Below are 13,995 nucleotides of genomic sequence, written 5' to 3'. Positions count from 1 at the left end.
GTGAATAGCCCCATTTTCAATAAGGGACACGTGATTTTTGGCCTAGAGGGTTTTGTAGTCTCTTAGCACTGTGGTTCTCAGCCTGCCGTCCTAGCACTTTGTAGCTGGACTTGGGCAAGGTTGGGGAAGCAGCTTGCTGTCCTTTTGCTGTGTGTGATCCTTCCTGCCTTGGGCAGCATCTGAGTTCCAGGTCTCACCTCCTTACTTGTTCACAATTATGTTTTCCCTTGAAACCCACAGCCTGTCCACTTACTTGTAACAGTGCTGGGAAGCACTATTTTTTGTTGATGCCCCTCTCTGTGCTGGATCTCAGATTGGTCCTGTACGGAGAAATTTGGTGGCTTCTGTGCTCCTTGAGGGATGGAAGTTGACCAACTTGATCTTGCATCTTCTCCAAATGAGTTCTAGAACAAAATTCACGCCCTGAGTAAATCTGTTGACTGGTTTCTCTGTTTTATCAAAAGGACTCCCCTCCCACCCCTAACCAGAGCCTCGCTTTCAATCATAGAGCAGAGATTTGAGTTCCTGCTAACCATGACGTCATGTCAGTGCTGGGGTACAGCCGTGAATAAGGCCGACAGTGTGCCTGCTCTTTGTCCCCTAAACACAGGTAGGAATGGGCAGTGAGTCACCAGGTTAGGCTCTGGGGTCCCCTTTCATCCATTCCCGGGGGTCTGTGCCCAGACTGCCTTGCTTCAAGTCAAGACTACATTGTGACCAAAACTTCAGTCTGATTCTTAACTCCAAAGCTACTTAGTGGCTTAACTTGGCATGTCATTGTCAATGGGTGTTTGCACTTTTTTCATGTGTGATTATAAGACACTTTAACTGTATAAAATACGTACTCAGTGGGACCCGGGCTGCTATAAGAAAGTCAGTATTCCTCCATGGCTGGGGGGAGACAGTGGAGGACTTAAGAGTCTGAGATCTTCTCTTTGATTCTGCCCTGAACTTGGCTTTTCCCTGTGAACTTGGGCAAACTGCCCAGTATGTTTTACCCTCAAATTTCTTCTTTGTAAAATATTAGCAATAACCCTGCTCATCTTATTTCAGTTTTAAAACTAAGATGAAATGATTAAATTACTTATATTAGTGTAAGATTATGGAGGTGGCATTAATTAATAATTCTATGGAGTGAATGTTTCCCATGTTCCTATTCTCTTTTCCCTAAAGTCCACTTTGGTTCTGAGGCTCACTCTGAAACAGTGATTTTAACTCTGATGGCACATTCATCACTTGGAAAGTGTAAAATGAAAGTACAGTGCTTGGGGCCTACTCTCAAACTTAATCTTAATTATTCAAGTGTGGGACGTGGGCATTGGGTCTTTTTTTTTTTTTTTTTTTAAAGATCTGCAGATAATTCTTAAATGCCAGCCAGCATTGAGAGTCACTCCTCTCAGGGTTCTGAGGTTGAAGTAGTCTAGATCCAGTTACTGATTTTAAGGCAAAGCATGGCTACCTACGTATGATGATTTGCAGGACATCTGAAGGATCCCGTAACGTGGAACAACTCGGGTTTGTTTCCCGTTCCCTAGCTGTCTGCAGGATCCCAGGAGGATCCTGCCTTCTAGACTGCACAGTGTTTGATACCATCACCACTGTCACTATGCGTACAGTACCAATACTATGGGATCTCATCTAATTCTCAGGACGCTTCATGAGGTTGGTCTAACTTTTGCCCGGATGTTCAAATGAGGGAACCGAGGCTCAGACCCATTCATCACCTCACCCAGCCTAATGAGTGGTGGTTGGAATCCTTACCCAGGCTGTCTAGCTCTAGAGCCCGCACACTTAACCACGGTCCTGCACTGCATGATGATTAGTATAAATGGTAAGTGCTGTACCCTTCTCAGTAGTATACTTACACGTTAGCAGGGGCTTTCTGCACACAGTGCTCCGCTCAGGATCAAGAATCCTCGGACTGGACTTTCATGTTCGGCCACAGGCCAGTGGGGAGAGGCCTCTGGGCACATGAGGCTGTGCTGCCCTGCAAATCAGTTACCAAATCAAACCACAAAGACTGCTGTTTTTCAGACCTGCCTGCACGTTGGATGCATCTGGGGAGCTTTAAAAAAACACTGCCTGGTTCCCACCCCCGGAGATTGATGTAATTGGCCTGCGGGGTTGCCTGGCTGGGGAAGCTTTAAAAGCTCCCCAGGTGGTTCTCCCCTGCGCCAGGGTTGAGCGCTAGTGCCAGAGGCAGCCGCTCCCTCCAGCTGTCTGTCAGAGCTGCCTCTGTGCCTGCTGCAGAGATGGGAGCAATGAACTCCAGCTGGAGAACCGCTCTCAGTACTAATGCATTTCATTTCAGAGAGGCATCTGCCTTCTCCGGTTAATACACAGGGCGCTTTCCAAAAGAAAAATCAGTTTTTCTTGGACAATTAGGTCAGACATTATTTTATTTACTTTGATATGATGGGATTAAGTATTGTTAAAACAGCGTAGTGACAAATTGAGTAGTACTGTAATAGGATTCTCTGAGGGAGCTTGTGTTTCCTACAGTCTACTGCCTCCAGGAAAGTGGGTAGAGGTCAGATTTGTTTGAAGGAATTCCCTGAAGGTGAGAAAAAATGAAGAGGCAACACAGAACCTTGGTTCTGGAAAGTTTCTGTCTGGCTCATAGAGATGATGGCTTTCTGTGAAAAGAATATATTTTATCTTACTACTTTCCCAGATATTAGAAGTGAGAACCCATGTCAGGAGAGAGTGTGCAGGATGCTGTTTGTATCATCTGCAACCAAAACAGTTTTTGTTTTTTAAATTGAGGTGAAATTCACATGACAAAAAATTAACTATTAAATGAACCATTCAGTAGCATTGAGTACATTCACAATGCTGTGCAACCACCATGTCTATCTAGTTGCAAAACATTTTCATCATTGCAAAGGAAGCCCTTCCTGTACAAATTCTTTCTATCTCTGGATTAGAGACCTAAATGTAAGACCGGGCACTATCAAACTCTTAGAGGAAAACATAGGAAGAACACTCTTTGACATAAATCACAGCAGGATATTTTTTGATCCATCTCCTAGAGTAATGGAAATAAAAACAAAAATAAACAAATGGGACCTAATGAAACTTAAAAGCTTTCGCACAGCAAAGGAAACCATAAACAAGACAAAAAGACAGCCCTCTGAATGGGAGAAAATATTTTCAAATGAATCATTGGACAAAGGATTAATCTCCAAAATATATAAACAGCTCATGCAGCTCAATATTAAAAAAACAAACAACCCAGTCCAAAAATGGGCAGAAGACCTAAATAGACATTTTCCAAAGAAGATATACAGATGGCCAGGAAGCACATGAAAAGCTGCTCGACATCACTAATCATTAGAGAAATGCAAAGCAAAACTACAGTGAGGTATCACCTCACACCAGTTAGAATGGGCATCATCAGAAAATCTACAAACAATAAATGCTGGAGAGGGTGTGGAGAAAAGGGAACCCTTCTGCACTGTTGGTGGGAATGTAAATTGTTACAGCCACTATGGAGAACAGTATGGAGGTTCCTTAAAGAACTAAAAATAGAATTACCATATGACCCAGCAATCCCACTGCTAGGCATATACCTAGAGAAACCATAATTCAAAAAGACACATGTATGACTGATTCACTTTGTTATAAAGCAGAAACTAAAAAAAAAAAAAATGAGAGAAAAAAAAAAGAAAGAAATAAAAGCCACTTGCTAATAAAAAAAAAAAAAAGACACATGCACCCCAGTGTTCATTGCAGCACTATTTACAATAGCCAGGTCATGGAAGCAACCTAAATGCCCATTGACAGACGAATGGACAAAGAAGATGTGGTACATATATACAATGGAATATTACTCAGCCATAAAAAGGAACGAAATTGGGTCATTTGTAGAGACGTGGATGCATCTAGAGACTGTCATACAGAGTGAAGTAAGTCAGAAAGAGAAAAACAAATATCGTATATTAACGCATATATGTGGAGCCTAGAAAATGGTACCGATGAACTGGTTTGCAGAGCAGAAATTGAGACACAGATGTAGAGAACAAACGTATAGACACCAAGGCGGGAAAGCAGTGGAGGGGGGTGGTGTGCTGAGTTGGGAGATTGGGATTGACATGTATACACTGATGTGTATGAAATGGATGACTAATAAGAAAAAATGAATAAATTTTAAAAAAACAACACAAATTCTTTCCATCTCCACAGCTCAGATCACATCTGTCTTCCTCCCTCAAGTCTTTTTTGTTTAATTGAAGTATAGTTGATTTACAATATTGTGTTAGTTTCAGGTGTACAGCAAAGTGATTTGGTTATATATATATATATATATACTTTTAAAATTCTTTTCCATTATAGTTTATTATAAGATACTGAATATAGTTCCATGTGCTATACAGTAAATCCATGTTGTTTATCTATTTTATACATGGTAGTGTGCATCTGTAAATCCCATACTCCCAATTTATCCCTCCCTGCATTCCCCTTTGGTAACAGTAAGTTTATTTTCTGTTTGTGAGTCTGTTTCTGTTTTGTAGGTAAGCTCATTTGTACCGTTTTTTAGATTCCACATGTATGTCTCCCTCAAGTCTTTGCTGGCTACTGTGTTCCTTATCTCTCCTTCCTCTCAGTCTGTGTGTCTGTTTTCTTGTCTGTTTACTTTGTACTGATCATGCCCCACCTTGTACTTGGTTACAGGGGCAGTGGATCTTCCTTGCTCTGGCAGTGGATCTTCCTTGGTCTGAGTGGAGGGGCTTGTTGGCTCAGTCAGCACATAAAGCAAAACTTGATTGCAGTTAAAATTGCCCTTGGAAGTCCTATAAATAGCTCAAGTGCGGCATATGTGACACTGGGTGAACAGCCCTGCTCAGTAACTCATAGGCACCTTAAGCCGAGAATCTATGAAGTAGCGTAACGATGGGGAGGCCTGCCTGCAGATGTCACCCATCCCGTACCATCACAATACAGGGTTTACTTCATTCTTGTTTAACAATGAACTGCTGTAATCTCAATGCATGTCCACATGTGTCTTCACTGTGGGGATGGAGGGCACGTGACAGCATTTAGCACAGAGTGGGTACTCAGATGTTTACTGGATTTGAATCTAAAGCTTGCTTGATCAGATCTGTAACGCACACTAGCCTTTAAGACGTTGTAGGAGAATCTGGTCACCTGTTTCCTCTCTAAGTTGGCATTTACCATCATTGCCCTCCCTGCTCTTGCCTTGCCTGCCCCCCCTGACTGATTCGCTGTTACTCTCCTTAGGAATTGGTCACACCTCCCCCTAGAGTATATTTTTTATATGAATTATCTATCCAACTAGACTGTATGTTCCTTAACGTGAGGGTATAGATCTTCATGTTTATACTTGGTTACATGGTGCTTATCACAGTGTTTTATGTATAAACCAGGTGCCCCATAAACACACCTTCTCTCTTTACTGATTCCTGTCTCAGTAAACATTTCCTGAGCATCTACTACATGCCAGGGATACAGAAATGCCCCGTGGTGTATCTGAAAGACCTTGGAGTAGTAAGAGGAAACTGACGTGAACGAAACGACTGCAAAAACCATAAAGAAAGTTGATCATAGAAGAGTTGATTGCGGCAGTCCAGAGTTGGGCAGGGCTCCCTCTGTAGTGCACAGGGAAGGAAGGGTTCAGTGAGGAGACGGCGCTGGGACCTGGACTCTGCCCACATAGACAATGAGGAAAGGACATTCTAGGCTGAGGAAACTGCATGTTCAAAGGTAGAGGGCAGCAAACCTTTTCTGTAAAGGGCCAGAGGGTAAATATTTTAGGTTTGGGGGCCATAGGGCCTATGTTACAACTGTCACTGATACGTGGAAGCAGCCAGAGACAACACGTAGATAGAGAATGTGTCCTTGTGTTCCAATAAAACTTTACGGACACCAAAATTTGACTCATAGAGTTTTCATGTGTTAGCATATGATTATCACTCTTTTGATTTTTTTCCCCAGCCGTTTAACCATTTAAAGACTATTCTTCGCTCATGGGCTGTATAAAAACAAGTGGCACACCACATTTGGTCCAGGGCTGTTGTCTGGCCTGTGTACAAAAACAGGGAAGAGTGAGATATTGCACGAGCAGAACAGCAGGTACTTAGCTGTGCCCACCCTCATGCCGTGGGGGTGAGATTCTGCATTTCTAACCAGCTCCCAGGTAGTGGTGAGGCTGAGGCCCTCACCTGGAGTAGCAAGGAACTGAAGTATCAGTAGGGTCCCCTTATGCCCCTGATGCTCTGTTGGATTCTGTGGGTTTAGGACAATATAGATGACAATTTTCTGCCTACCAGGTGTTTTCAGTCTGCTTAGAGAGAAGAGATTTATGTAAGTAGAAAGGTAAATGGACCCTCCCAGAGGGAGAATTAAACAGCAGCAGAGCCAGGCAGCGAGGTTCCCCAGTGCTGGGTGCAGTGAACTGTCCGGTGAGAGGCATGTAGACAGCAGGGTTAAGGCCAGAGGAGCCCCCGTGTGAGCTGGGACTGGGCTCCTTGGCTTCCAGGACATCACGCAGCTTGACGATGTCCACACATCACCACCTCCACTCGCTTCCTGTTGGCATTTCCCCCCTCTTCTGTTGTTTGTCACTCTGTTATCTTGAGCCTTTCCTGACACCACTTTACACTGAGTGGAGACTTGGCTTTGAATAGAGCTTCTTGGGTGCACTGTCCTCCCTCTGACTGGAAGGGGAGTCCTGGCGGCTTAACTCAGGGACAGGAAGTGTAGCAAGGCTAAGGAAAGTCACTCACTTGAAGCTGGGGGACAGGAGCTTAAAAGTCCCCACAGCTGGATGGATGGTGGGCTTCAATGGTAGAGGACGAGGTAAGTTAGAACACCTGAAGGGAGAGAAATGTTGAAACGCTCAGTTTTCTCTGGAGATACCTCCAAACCTTCTTCATGTATTACTCGATAGCACTCAGATACTCTAAAGCTCTAGAGTACCTTCCTCTAAAGATATAGGAATACCTTGCTGTAGTGCAGGCTCAGAGGCAGAGAGACAATCCTGTGAACTTGATTCATTGTAAAACCAAAAAACAAACGACTTCGGCTTTGTACCCTGAGCTGGGGTATCAGCGATGCAAGTTGGTGGTGGTTTGCTTTCCCATTAACTGGGGTTCTGAATCTCTTGCCTCACGACTTTCACTCCTCGATCCTGAATTAGAGACAAGTGTAGCAGGGGCTAGGCCTTGCTTTTTAAAAAGGCCAGTGGGGCTTCCCTGGTGGCGCAGTGGTTGAGAGTCCGCCTGCCGGTGCAGGGGACACGGGTTCGTGCCCCGGTCCGGGAAGATCCCACATGCCGCGGAGCGGCTGGGCCTGTGAGCCATGGCCACTGAGCCTGCGCGTCCAGAGCCTGTGCTCCACAACGGGAGAGGCCACAACAGTGAGAGGCCCGCGTACCGCAAAAAAAAAAAAAAAAAAAAAGAAAAAGAAAAAAGGCCAGTGATCACGTGGAGCAAAATGCTGTAAAAAAGCAGGACCAAAATCAAGTCGGCAACTGACCGGCCACAGGGCCTGTGCTTTGCTGTCCCTCCACGGGGGGACGTGGGTTATGCTGGCCCAAGCACGCATTCTGGCTGGCCTCTGGTCTTAAGAACTATTAATTTCAGGAGTATTAATTTTGCTAAAAATATTCTGTGGCCATTTTATAGATATATATATGATTATACATAAATACAAATATACAAATATAATTATATATAAAAATTAAAAAAATAAAAAATATATATATATAATGGGGGGGTTATGTGCCCGTGTACACAGACAGCTTCTCAAGCAAATAGACCCTGTGGAAATTGCATAACTATGAGACAAATACTGAGAAAATGTGTCTGACAGAGGTAAGGAGCGTGGTGCCAAGAGGGACAGCCACTAGTAGATGCTGCCGTTTGGTGCATCAGACCCGTGGTTCTCCCCAGCTGCACGTTACACTCACCTTGGAGCTTTCATGTCACCTCAAATACTGCATGGGTCTGAGGTGAACCCCGACTTGTTCTTTTCAAGGCTCCCAGGTGATTCTAATGTGCAGTCAGGGCCGAGAGCACCCAAGTGACATTGATAGTGCCTCCCACTCACCAAGTGCTGCGTTCTTCCCTGCCAGGATTTGGCCAGCTTAATGACCTTGCGGATGCTCGATCCGGATGGGGGCTAGGGAAGGATGCATGAGATTTGTGGGTATGTTTGTGGCTTAAAGAATGCACAACTAAATTGAGATTGCTGACAACTCAGGAATATATTAACACAGTTTCAATTTGCTGACCACTTTCACTTCTGCAGGAAAATGGCTTTGACCCTGAATGCAGAATATCAAAGCAGAGATTCCCAAGCTCTGAAGACTTGCTACATTGTCTTGTTGGGTTTCGCATGTGTTGTCTTAATCTTTGTTTGCAGCACACTAGACACTCCCTCTGACATTGCAATTTTGTACCACCTTTTGAGATAATGGTGTAAAACTCTGGATATAACCAAATCTAGGCTTGGCATTCCCCTGGTAGAATTCGAATTTCATTGATCTGTGACATTCTCTTAGGATCTAGAAGGAGTCCTCTGTAACCAGTCCTGTGAGTTGTCTCTTGTCATGGTATTGGATCACCTTGTATCTTGAAATGAGAAGGGAGGGAAATGTGTGCAGGTGACTTTAAAAGTTCTCCTGAGGGCCCCTCAGAGAGAGCATACCTGAAAGCTGCTCTTAGCATCTAAGTTTCTTCTCTTTTAATCTTTCAGTACACAAGGGTCTGGATCCCTGACCCCGATGAAGTGTGGCGCTCGGCTGAATTAACCAAGGACTACAAGGAGGGTGAGAAGAGCCTCCAGCTCCGACTGGAAGATGAAACTGTGAGTGCAGTGCCGGGGGTGGGAGTGCAGAGCTCTCCTGAGCAGGGCTGGATGCTATATTGTGGCTAGAGTGTGTCCTGCACGTTGGAGCTTCTGAGCCCCTCGCATCCATTTTGTTGCTGTTGATGGTAATGTAAGTGAAAGTTTAAACCATGAAGCTGCTGAATGGATGGCCCATTACAAACAAGTGCCCATTGGTGTTAGCAGCTGAGAGATGGCAGGTGACTGAGGCAAGAATCTTCTCCATGGAGTGGAGGGCACAGGAAGCTTCCCTCCGTGGGGTTGAGGCTCAGTGGGAGGTGAGGGGGAGCCACTTACCATAAGATCCAGTGCCTGGTACAGTGGTTGGAGTACCGGCTCTGGACCCAGCCTGCCTGGGTTGGGGTCCTGGCTTGGCCCTTGCTAGCTTTGTGCCCTTGAGCAAGTTAGCAATTTTTCTATGCCTATTACTTCATCTGTGACATGGGGGTGATGGTTTGTCTAGGGAGCTCCTTAGAATAAAATGAGTTACTATGTGGCATGTACTTAGAGTCGTGCCTGGCAGGTAAGCACTCATTACATGTTATTTGCTCCAGTGAGAGGTTTTTTTTTTTTTTTTGGCTGCGTTGGGTCTTTGTTGCTGCGTATGGGCTTTCTCTAGTTGTGGCAAGCGGGAGCTACTCTTCTTTGCGGTGTGCGGGCTTCTCATCGTGGTGGCTTCTCTTGTTGTGGAGCACGGGCTCTAGGCGCGTGGGCTTCAGTAGCTGTCGCACATGTGCTTAGTTGCTCCGCGGCATGTGGGATCTTCCCGGACCAGGGCTCGAACCCGTGTCCCCTGCATTGGCAGGCAGATTCTTAACCACTGCGGCACCAGGGAAGCCCCAAGAGCTTTTTCGTTAGTTGATTTTCAGGGTGGTTTCGCTCAAAAGGAAGACAAGGTAGTAACCAGGAAATTGTGTTCCTTCTAGAAGATCTGATTCAGTTTCCCTTTTCATGAGCCTTTTGTCACTACCCTTCCCTGTGATTTGTGCATTTCACAAATATTTGAAGGCTTGCACTGTGCTGGTTATGGGGGTTTATGGGTGATCGGTTATGGCCCTGCCATTCGTGGGGGCTCAGTGCTGGAGGGCACAGTGAACGTGAACACAGAAATACAGGAAAGAGCCTAAGCAGGCTGCAGTAGGCACGGAAGCAGCAGACGGGGTACAGGAGGAAAATGAGGAGGGAGCTGAGGTGAGGGTGTCCGGGGAGGGGCTGTGGAAAGGAGCCAGCATTGAAGACTCAGGCCCGGGTGGGCCGAGGGGAGCGTCCCAGGCAGGAGTTGTGCACCACAGCCCCGAGGCCTCAGTGTGTCCCCTTTGAGAGTGTGGAAGGAAGGGAGGCCTGTGCACCTGGAAGCCACTGCAGAAGGGGACAGATGGGATAGCCTGAGGCTGAGGATGCAGGTCGTGCATGCAGGGTTTACAGTAGGGGAGACTGGGAGATGGACAGGCTTTGAACCAGGTGGCCCAAAAAATCAAGATTTGGCTTTGGAATGGGTCAGGTTTGAGGGGCTGCAGAGCAGGCCTGGCCTGGAGTGATATTGCCTCTCTGTGAACTGCAGGAGCATTGAAAGTTTGTCCCCCATCACTTAGCCTTTGATCATTTACTGTCTTACTGTTTTTCCTTCTTCCAAGCTCTTTGGTCCTGTCTTTCTAGGTAGTAATGACCTGCTTGAGAAATGGACCTTGTCTTAATGCTTTGCTCACATGTACTTAACAGTGGCTGGTGATTAACACATTGATTAGTAGGAAGGTTGAACGTCTTCCCCCTCCTAACTTCTGTTTTGTATCAACTTTGAGCACATCCCTTGGTAAACCTGGGACAGTGAGTTGGTTAGTTTGTTAAAAGCTGTTTACACTAAGGTGTGCTCACCTCCCCTTCCCCTTCCTGGCCGGCAGACTTTGCCAGCCTCCTCTTGGTTTTGAGGTGAGAAACAAAATTCCCAACAGATGGAATCATGTTTACCATGTTGAATAACTTTCCACCCCACACCCAAAACAAAATGAAATTAGTTCACCCACGTGAATGGTGTATCTTCCACTCCAGCAGATTTCATTTCAGTTGATCTTGTAAGTGGGTGGGTGTTTTTTTAAGAGTTGTACTAAGGGAGTGTCTGCTGTGTTGCTAAAACAGAGCAGATGCTTGCCTCCCCAGTGGAGAATGAGTTCTGCCCTGCGTGACTAATCCTGGCAGCTGCCCAGGACCCCTCCCCTGCTACACGGCTGTCAGCTGTAATCAGAAGAGATGGCTGGGGCTGGAGGTTAGCAGTTCTGGAGAAATAATGGGCTCTGAGCATCGGACTCTGGCCAGGTCGCTCGTGGGCTGTGGTTTGTCCACTGCTGGCTCTGAGCTGTCATTAGGAGCGACTCAGCTGAGCTGTGGACCAGAGGCAGGAGAACAGAAGTTGGATGGCTGGACTCTGAATGTTTGAAGAATCTCCTCTGTAGCTAAAAGCATCCTTGATGTACCAGGTTGGCTGAAAAATCCACCCCGGAGTCTCTTTCCCCGCCCTCTGCTCCTCCCTCTGAAGTCCAATAGTGTGGGTTTAACTGTATCAGCAAAGGTTGAAAATAAACTAGTTCTCTTCTAAAACAGTAAAGTTCTTAACCTATGGCTTCTACCTTAGCAGTAAGTAACCTGTGTGCTCTTCTCTGTTCAAGGTGGTCAGGCCCCCCAGTGTTCCTCTAACGATGTTTCTTTTCCCCTGTTGCTTGCTTGCTTCTTATTTATTTGTTTATTTATTTGGGTAAAATATACAAAACATGAAATTTACCGTGTCAACCGTTTTTAAGTGCACAGTTCAGTGGCATGAAATACTTACCCATTGTTGTGCAGCCATCACCACCATCCATCTCCAGAGCTCTTTTCATCTTGCAAAACTGAAAGTCTGTACCCATTGAATACTAACTCCGTATTTCCCCCTTTACCTGCAGCCCCTGGTAATCCCTGTTCACCTTTGTCTCTGAGTTGGACTCTTCTAGGTACCTCAGAGAAGTGGAAGCATATAATACTTGTCCTTTTGTGTCTGGATTGTTTCAGCCCAATGTAAGATGTTTTCTGTTTAAGCCAGTGAGAAGATGGGAAACTTCTTGGGGGAAAAGCATCGTGTCTTCTCTTTTTCTCCCCATGGCTGTGAAGGGTGCAAGGTATCTAGGTGTGGCAACCCTTAGCACAGTACCTTGTTTAGACCGGGTGTATGCAGACCTTGGTGATAAATGCAGCTACCTAATTCTTTGCGCGGCGTGGAGCTCTGCCTGGCAGACCTTCTCTCAGTTGCCCCCACTTCCCTTACAAACTGCTCAGCTCCTGCCCTCTACTGGCAGGGAAAACTCTCCCCGTTTCCATGGTTTTGCGTTTAAATTCTGTTGTTCCAAACAAGTTTGTATCCCATGTCCAGGGCGAGTACTCCCTGTGTGCAAGGCCCTGGCAGTGTTTATGAGCGAGAGGAAGGTGGGGAGATGTGAGCTTTAAGAAGAGCAATGTGGGGCTTTCCTGGTGGCGCAGTGGTTGAGAATCCGCCTGCTGATGCAGGGGATGCGGATTCGTGCCCCGGTCCGGGAAGATCCCACATGCCGCGGAGCGGCTGGGCCCATGAGCCATGGCCGCTGAGCCTGCGCGTCCGGAGCCTGTGCTCCGCAACGGGAGAGGCCGCAACAGTGAGAGGCCCGTGTACCGCAAAAAACAAAACAAAACAAAGAAGAGCAGTGTGCTCTATCTGTGTCTCTGCATATCCAAGCCTGCTAATGTTTCTGGGGCCAGGGCAAGAATGGGGATGTAGCCTACGTCTGTTTAAATATTAAAAGCATATTTTATCAGAATTATTTAGGTAAAATCTGACATTTCTAATTCTTGAAAAAATAAAGCATTTAATATATTAAAAAGAAAGTACTTGAATCTCTACTATTCGGTCTCCATCTAGCTGCCAGTATAAAGAACTGCTACCTTGCGTTGGGCACGTCATGTCTGTACCTACATATAAACAAGAGGAATGTGACTTGTTCAGTACTGCAGAGTGTTCCTCGTAAGTCAGGTTGGTAGTGGTTGCAAATACTGTACTAATTTGTGAGCACCGCTGAAACCACAATTAGAGTGTGCAGAGAAGCAAGGCACTGGATGTTCGACCCAACTGGGAACCGGTGTTTCATTATGTGAGAATTCTTTTTTTCATTTGTGCTGTCTGGAAGGAAGGATTAACAAGCTAATTTGTCTTTCCTTTTATCTAAACGTCTTTGCTGCCCAGTGCCTCCCCACCCTCCAAAGCAGTGTCTGTCTCTGACATGGGTGATGTTATAGCCCACCACCCTTCAAGGTGCCTGGACACATTTGTCTTATTTCAAGGACACAGGGCAAGAGGTGTGCAGAAGCATTTCCCTGGGGCCTGACGGCGTTCGTCACAAGCGTGTATGTTGAGGGTTGCAGATCTCACTACTGAACGCTGATCCCAGGTGACAGAGGTACCATGTGTTCTTTTTTTTTTTTTATTTTTTTTTATTTTTTTGCGGTACGCGGGGCTCTCGCTGCTGTGGCCTCTCCCGTTGCGGAGCACAGGCTCCAGACGCGTAGGCCCAGCGGCCATGGCTCACGGGCCCAGCCGCTCCGCGGCATGTGGGATCTTCCCAGACCGGGGCACGAACCCGTGTCCCCTGCATCGGCAGGCGGACCCTCAACCACTGCGCCACCAGGGAAGCCCCCCATGTGTTCTTTAATAAGGTTATATTTTGCATTTGTGATGTTGGAGCCCTTTAAGATGCACGGTCCAGGGAAGGGCCCCTCTTGCTCAGGTCTAAGGATGGTACCAAACATATCAGGGTATTATAGCAAGGAAAGAGCAAACATGGTTCTTCAAGTCAAGAAGCGACAGACCCACAGAAGAGCTAGGACTGTGGTCCTTACACATGGGTGTACTCAGACCACATACCTTGAGAGTGCTCACAGAGCTCCCATCGACCCCGTGCAGATTAAGTGCCAGCTGCATGTACATCTGGCAAAACCGCAGAGCTAAGAGTATTTGGTAATACTTCTCTGGTACCAGTAAAGCCTCTTGGTGCACGTGACTTTGATTATTTATTTTTTCTTTTTGTTTTACTGGTTTTTCCATTCTTTCTTACTTTTGTATTTGTTTAGGGATCATCTAATACTTCTTTT

General features: G+C 46.1%; 1 protein-coding gene across 1 annotated transcript in view; it reads left to right on the top strand.

The window, feature by feature from the left end:
* Positions 1-13,995, top strand: part of MYO5B (myosin VB) — a gene marked incomplete at its 3' end in the record, with an annotated part of 387,279 nt that overhangs the window by 145,821 nt on the left and 227,463 nt on the right. Inside the window, exon 2 of the mRNA XM_081252328.1 lies at positions 8,719-8,829. Within this exon, the coding sequence (XP_081108454.1) occupies positions 8,719-8,829 (111 nt within the window). The remainder of the gene's footprint in view (positions 1-8,718; positions 8,830-13,995) is intronic.

Source organism: Mesoplodon bidens (genome assembly GCF_964165515.1).
Source record: "Mesoplodon bidens genome assembly, chromosome: 13".
Lineage (NCBI taxonomy): Eukaryota > Metazoa > Chordata > Mammalia > Artiodactyla > Ziphiidae > Mesoplodon > Mesoplodon bidens.
This window is presented reverse-complemented; position numbering and strand designations above follow the sequence as displayed.